At 44.0% G+C, this 7,124-nt stretch overlaps 1 protein-coding gene across 1 annotated transcript; it reads left to right on the top strand.

Annotated features, from left to right (window-relative positions):
* The first annotated feature begins 229 nt into the window (after window positions 1-229).
* LOC140574448 (F-box/LRR-repeat protein 12-like) lies at window positions 230-5,304 on the top strand. Its single transcript, XM_072694283.1, has 4 exons — window positions 230-346; window positions 1,463-1,538; window positions 2,076-2,300; window positions 3,373-5,304. Exons 1-4 carry the CDS (start codon window positions 243-245, stop codon window positions 4,114-4,116), a joined length of 1,149 nt encoding a protein of 382 aa, XP_072550384.1. The 5' UTR covers window positions 230-242; the 3' UTR covers window positions 4,117-5,304.
* Window positions 5,305-7,124: the final 1,820 nt, after the last annotated feature.

Raw genomic sequence — 7,124 nt, 5'->3', positions numbered from 1 at the left:
CCTGCTTTAGTTACAAAGAAGAGAGGAATTATAAAATAAAAGTCTCCGCTTTGATCAGCGCAAAACTGTGTGTGAATAAGCACAAACATGTCGAGCTAAAATATTCGACTCGTTACGTTGTTGTCTATATTTTTATTTTGATAATAAAGATGGATCATAATCTGGTTTGGAAACGATACACAGACTTTTAAGTGGTGTTTCAGCAGCGCACTGTTCCGGCTGAGCACCGTGTGTTTACAGAGATGGCTGATTCTGCTGCTGTGAAAACTCTGGACTGTTTCCCCGAAAACATTTTAATAGAGGTTTTATCCTACTTAAGTGTCCGAGAACTTGTCCGCAATGGAAGGTACATGCTACCAGGAGGCAGGGCAGGGGGTGGAGGGGCTCGAGCTTAGCTGCACTCCAAACCAAAGAAATCAAAGGGGCTGTTTACGTCACTGTGTGTTGTTTACATCTGTAATGCAGTTTATTATATTATTATTAATGCTATTTAAACTCTCTGACGGTAAGTTGATCATCTGCTGGTGGTTAGAGAGCAGCTTTAGATGTTGCTGTGAGTAAAAATGGGGAAAATATAAATATGAATATGTCTCTGACGGGGTTCGGCTGGTTATAAGTGAGGAGAAGTTTCATTAATGATTATAATTAATATTCTTTTAATTTAACAGATTGTTTAACTAGCTATTTACAAGCAGTAAACATCCCTGTGATGTCAGAGATGTGATCCTGGCAAAGAAAGCTTGAACCGGAGATGCAACACAGTTCTGATTACTAATAACTAAAATATTATTATTATAATTCTTAGAAAATAATTAAACAGGAAGGTATTTATAAGGCCTATACTATATTAATGAGTTAAGGTGTGAACAGACTCAGTAAGAGTGGGTTTGCTGGGAAACGCTCGGTTCTAGATAACGTCCCCCAGTCAGAGCTGGAGTTCTACAGTGGAGGTTCTAGATAAGCTCCCCCAGTCAGAGCTGTTCTACAGTGGAGGTTCTAGATAACGTCCCCCAGTCAGAGCTGGAGTTCTACAGTGGAGGTTCTAGATAAGCTCCCCCAGTCAGAGCTGTGGTTCTACAGTGGAGGTGAAGGGAAGCAGACGTCTGAAGCTCTAATAAAAGCTCCTCACAGAAAGTTCTTCACCTAATGGTGATGAAGACGCTGCCTGATGCCTGAGACACTGTTCTACCAGAGTTCTGAGAAGAGCTCGGCTCTAGAACCTGCTTTTAGAACCAGATCATTAAAATGGTGGAGGGATACATGCTGCAGGGTGTAGTGCAGCTACAGAAAGTAGTCCCTAAAGAGAACTGCATTAGTTGAGATTCTCCACTATTTTACCTTCATCATCATCATCATCATCATCATCAGTATTATCATTGTGGGTTTGGATAGGAGATCAATAATAGGCTGTATCTGTGTTGAAGAAGACACTGAACGTTGTCGTACTGTGTTTTGTGGGCAGGGTGTGCAGGCGCTGGAGGCAGCTGGTGAAGGATCAGAGACTGTGGCGCTCTGTAGACCTTTCAACATGGAAAGGGGTAAGAAGAGCTACACTTTCAGCTTCTGTCCTGAGAGATATCTCTGTATTATTGAAGCTGTATTTTTGGTGTTAGTCATGTTTATGTTTGTAGTTTTAATGTATTTATAAAAACAGTGTATTCAACTATAAATATGATACACACAAATATTCCTCCACTTTAGAACATTTGTGGGTTGTTGACCGCTCCTTATCCTGTACTGGAGACCTGCAGAGTGGGTTTGTGTATGTAAATGAGTTGCTTTTTGAGTTTGTGACATCACAAAAACAGTGAATGCAAAACAGGCCTCTTCTACAGTTCATTCTACTTCTAATTTTGGATCTGAGTGGGATGTTTATATAAATGTTGAGTTCACACACGATCACACTCTCCATTAAACAGTATGGAGATTTCGGTTCAGTGATGTGGCCCTTTAAGGTATCTCCTAACTATTGTGCAGCTCTGATGGAGCAGTTCAGAAACTCATTTGAAACCTGTGTGTGTGTGTGTGTGTGTGTGTGTGTGTGTGTGTGTGTGTGTGTGTGTGTGTGAGATTAGATGACGTCCCGTGTGCTCTGGGTGTTATTACGACAGTATCTGGGTCGGGGTCTGCGTTATCTGCGTCTGCGCGGGTTGCTGCTGTCTGCGCGTGCCGGAGCGTTCCTCTCCGAACCCTGGCTGCAGACTCTGACCTCCAAATGCCCTCGGCTGTGCCGGCTCACCCTGCTGCACACAGACCTGCGTGGCCTGCCCAGCTGCTCCCTCCTCCCTCCTACCTTACAGGTAAATGTGGGTTACCTTTACTCCTGCAGTTCAGCCCATGAATAATTCATTGTAGATACTGAATAATGTATAGTAAGTACTGAATAATCCATAATAAATACTGAATAAGATAAGATAAGATAAGAGTCCTTTATTAGTCCCGCAGTGGGGAAATTCTCAGTGTAACAGCAGAAAGGGATAGCAAGACACTCAGTTACAAAAATGTAGATAAATAATTTACACTATATACACAATATAAATAAGAATTTAAAAAAAGCAATAACAATATTATTTACAGCAAATTAATTGCACGTGGGGGGGGGGGGGGGGTATTGCACATAGTATTTTTGCACTGAGGGACCTCTGTTCTCTGAACATGAACATGTGTGTGTAGTTAAGTGTGTCTGTGTGTGTGTATGTAGTCCGCTGGGAGCAGTGCTGGTTGTGAAGTCTGACTGCAGCAGGAAGGAAGGACCTGCGATACCGCTCCTTCATTTACATTTACATTTACAGCATTTAGCTGACGCTCTTCTCCAGAGCGACTCACAAGGTTACTGGTATTACAGAGGTGGGCCAATGTAGTGTTAGGAGTCTTGCCCAGGGACTCTTATTGGTGTAGAGCAGCATACGGTCACCCAGACTGGGAGTCGAACCCCAGTCTCCCACATGGTGTAGTAGCTCACTGGCAGGTAGTGGTTTTATCTGCTGTGCCACACCAACCACTCACTTGGGGTGAAGCAGCCTGCCGCTAAAGGAGCTGCCCAGTGCTGCCAGAGTCTCATGCATGGGGTGGGAGCTGTTCTCCAGCATGGATGCCAGCTTAGCTGCACTGGGTCTAAGAAGCACAGGTGGTGGGAGACAGGAGGATGACAGCCAAGCTAATAATTCATAGTGGATACTGAATAATTCATAGTAGATACTAAATAGTGTATAGTACATACTGAAAAATTCATAAAAAATACTGAATAATTCATAGGAGATACTGAATAATTCATAGTAGATACTGAGTAATTCATAGTGGATACTGAATCATTTGTAGTGAATGTTGAATTCTTATCCCATTGCTATGCATTTACACACTCTATGTTTACAGGTTTTGGAGCTGCGTTGCTGTGAGGTCCCTCCTGGTTTCTTTACCCAGAATCCCCCCACCCCACCAGAGCCAGAGTGCCCCAAGGCAGCTGTATCCAGTCTCCAAAACAAACCTTTAAAGTCCTCCTCTTTCTCTGGCATCGCCATAGAAACACTGGTTTTGCACAACGTCCCGTCGTTCACCAACCAACACCTGCAGAGCCTGAGCTCGTGGGGGCGGCTGAGCCGGCTGGAGCTCCGGGAAATTATCCGGGTGACGGCAGCCGGACTGAGGGCTTGCGCTCCCCCCGGCCTGCAGGCCCTAGCCCACCTCAAACACCTGGAGATGGACACAGGGAACCGCCAGCAGATGGCAGCGCTGGGACTGGGGGAAGGCTGGGCAGGGCTGGAGGGGCTGGGGCTGGGTGGCCGGGAGGTGAGCCCAGGCCTGCTGTGCTTGAGCCGCCTGCCGGACCTGCGCTGGCTGCGTGTGCACAGCTGCAGGCTGACCGAGATGATGGTCCTGCGCAGCTGCCGGACACTGAAGGAGCTGCGCAGGCTGGAGTTTTGTCAGGTGGAGTTTGTGACGGAGGGCAGGGGAGGAGGAGAAGCCGAGGGAGGGGGAGAGAGGGATGAAAGCGAGAGAGAGAGGGAGGAGGCGAGCGAAAACGACCCTGTGCCGAATCTAAGGCGCTCATTGGCCACTCTGCTGCCCAGGTGCAGTGTACTTTTTACACAGTGCAAGGTCACAGAAAACGTGGACTAACACCCCCCCACACACACACACACCCTGGAGCATCACCACAAATACAGACAACACACTGCCGTCAACACAGAGACCAGCTGCAGGCGATGCCTACTTTACAGTACAAACAAACTCATTCAGGGTTTGGTGTGGAACGCTCGGTTCTAGATAACACCCCCCAGTCAGAGCTGTTCTACAGTGGAGGTTCTAGATAACCTCCTCCAGTCAGAGCTGTTCTACAGTGGAGGTGAAGGGAAGCAGACGTCTGAAGCTCTAATAAAAGCTCCTCACAGAAAGTTCTTCACCTAATGGTGATGAAGACGCTGCCTGATGCCTGAGACACTGTTCTACCAGAGTTCTGAGAAGAGTTCGGCTCTAGAACCTGCTTTTAGAACCAGATCATTAAAATGGTGGAGGGATACATGCTGCAGGGTGTAGTGCAGCTACAGAAAGTAGTCCCTAAAGAGAACTGCATTAGTTCAGATTCTCTATTCACTATTTTACCTTCATCATCATCATCATCATCATCACTTCATATAAAACTCAGAAGACTCGTGTAGCTGCACTGGTGGGTTTGGATAGGAGATAAATTATGGGCTGTATCTGTGTTGTAATCATGGCGACCGACGCCTGCTTCCATTCACCTCCTCTGTACAGAGATCAGAGTGGGTCAGTTTCTCACCAAACCCGCGACTCTGACTGAACTCAGTTCACACTCTGCAGGAGTTATAAAACTGCTACAGTCGGCTGTTTCTGTGTCACATCAGCAGTTTCCACACACTGTATTATTGAATATTTTGAACAGTAATATTTAAACCTTGTGTTTGGAAAAGAACTGAAGTCACATTGAACTGTGGGTAGTGGCTGAATTCTGAAGAAATAGGAATGATCATTTAATATAATATTTCATTAAATATATATTTCTAATAGAATTTAATGATTTCTTACATATAACCTTACAGACCTCGGCTTCTGCCCACCCTGTCATGGGTTCTAATCACAAGCAACCTGTGTAAATGCTGTCTGTGGAGATCAGCTGTACTTTACAGGTGCAGCAGAAGAAGGTCAGGTTAAAAACCGCTTCCAGTTTTCCCATAAAACACCCGTGACCCGGAATCACCACCAACCAAGACATGTTCAGGGCCGTGTTCAGGGCCGCGTTCAGGGCCGTGCCGACTGAGACTTGAGAATAAAGCTATGGAATCAGAATGGTGTGCAGTGCTGAGTGTCATGAGCTCTATTAGCATTCTGGTATAAGAATCACAGCCTCGTGTGAAATATAGGACTGTACCACTGGGCCCAAATCATATCCACTTCACCTGCCCGTGGTTTTAATGTTATGGCTGTGCAGTGTGATTAACTGGACACTTGAGTGAGTGACTGAGCCGTCACCTCTTATCATAGAACCCAGCCTTATAACCCAGCGTACAGTAATCATGAAATGTCACTGTGAAGATTAGCAGCTACATCTGCAGAACACGTGCTGCCTTTTAGAGAAAGAGGCTCTAGAAACTGCCTCCTCCTCCTCCACGCCCCTCCCTCCCTCCCTCCCATGAGAAAGAGTACAGCCTCGATGTTTTTGGACCACAACACTGTGATTTCACTGAGGAACTGGACTTCTGCCAAGATCAACCATCATCTCCACTACTTCAGTGAGACAGATTTCATCAGTACATCCGAATTCACCCCCCTATCTGCTGCAGTGAAAACACACACACACACACACACACACACACACTGCTAAATAGATGGTGTAGATGGTGAGACCTCCGGGGGGGTGACTGTCTCACTCAAACTCTGCTATAAAAGTTTAGCTTTTAGAACTAGGATTAGGGTTAGAGTCAATATTAAATTTAGGTTTAGGTTTAGGATTAGGGTTTGAGTTAGGATTAGGGATGGATTAGGGTTAAGGTTAGAGTTAGAGTTAGGATGAGAGTTAGAATTAGGGTTTAAGTTAGGATTCGGGTTAGGTTTAGGATTAGGGTTAGAGTTAGACTAAAGCTCAGGGTTGGACTGGGGTTACAGAGATATAAAAGATATTTTGGGGGGACGTTCAGTCTCTTAACAAAAAAAAGGACCTGAAGCAAAAAACAAAAAAAACAAGGAAACGAAAGAGCTATTATAGGTTGTTTAACGGGACTTGCAGAAAACTTTTACCCCACTTCAGTATTAGTTTAGAGCTTAACTATGCTGAGGGTCATTTCAGCATCTGAGGACAATCTCTGTCCCTTTAACATTTTAATGAATTAATAAACTCTTATTTGAAGATATTTTTAAAAATTAAATAAATATGTAAATTATCAATGCATAAATGGTTAAAGAAATCTGTTTTACTTGTCATCAACTTCCTGTCAACTCTGTTATGATGGGGAAAAGACCAAAGTAAACTGCTATCAGCAACTTTGTTTTATCACAAAGAAGAAGAGCAAGCAAAGGGCAAGTCAGCTCTTTTTCTGTCATTGTCACTGTACAGTGTGTTTTTACACTTGACAGATAAAAGAAAGGGATTCACAAATACGTTTGTGAATACCACTTCACTTCATACCACATAACCCAACAATGTTCACCCTCTTACAACTGAGAAAGAACTAAGAAAAGAATTGATTTTACAAAATATGTATGATATACACACATGGACATGTTGGTACCCCTCGGTTAATGAAAAAAAACCCACAATGATCACAGAAATAACTTGAATCTGACAAAAGTAATAAGAAATAAACATTCTATGAAAATTAACCAATGAAAATTGGAAACCGCATTGATTTTAAACCATTGCTTCAACAGAATTATTTTAAAAACTAAACTGATTAAACAGGCCTGGACAGAAATGATGGTACTCCTGAAAATAATATGACCAAAGAGACCTAAATCAAGGTGTGTCCACTAATTAGCATCACAGGTGTCTACAATCTTGTAATCAGTCAGTGGGCCTATATATAGGGCTACAGGTAGTCACTGTGCTGTTTGGTGACATAGTGTGTACCACACTCAACATGGACCAGAGGAAGCAAAGAAAGAGTTGTCTC

Source organism: Salminus brasiliensis, chromosome 12 (assembly GCF_030463535.1).
Source record: "Salminus brasiliensis chromosome 12, fSalBra1.hap2, whole genome shotgun sequence".
NCBI lineage: Eukaryota > Metazoa > Chordata > Actinopteri > Characiformes > Bryconidae > Salminus > Salminus brasiliensis.
This window is presented reverse-complemented; position numbering and strand designations above follow the sequence as displayed.

Bases quoted from the DNA above. Each gene is read 5' to 3' on its own strand.
- LOC140574448 (XM_072694283.1), top strand. From the start codon at position 243: ATGGCTGATTCTGCTGCTGTGAAAACTCTGGACTGTTTCCCCGAAAAC. The intron at 1,539-2,075 runs GTAAGAAGAGCT...GTGTGAGATTAG, and splicing joins ACCTTTCAACATGGAAAGGG to ATGACGTCCCGTGTGCTCTG. The intron at 2,301-3,372 runs GTAAATGTGGGT...CTATGTTTACAG, and splicing joins TCCTCCCTCCTACCTTACAG to GTTTTGGAGCTGCGTTGCTG.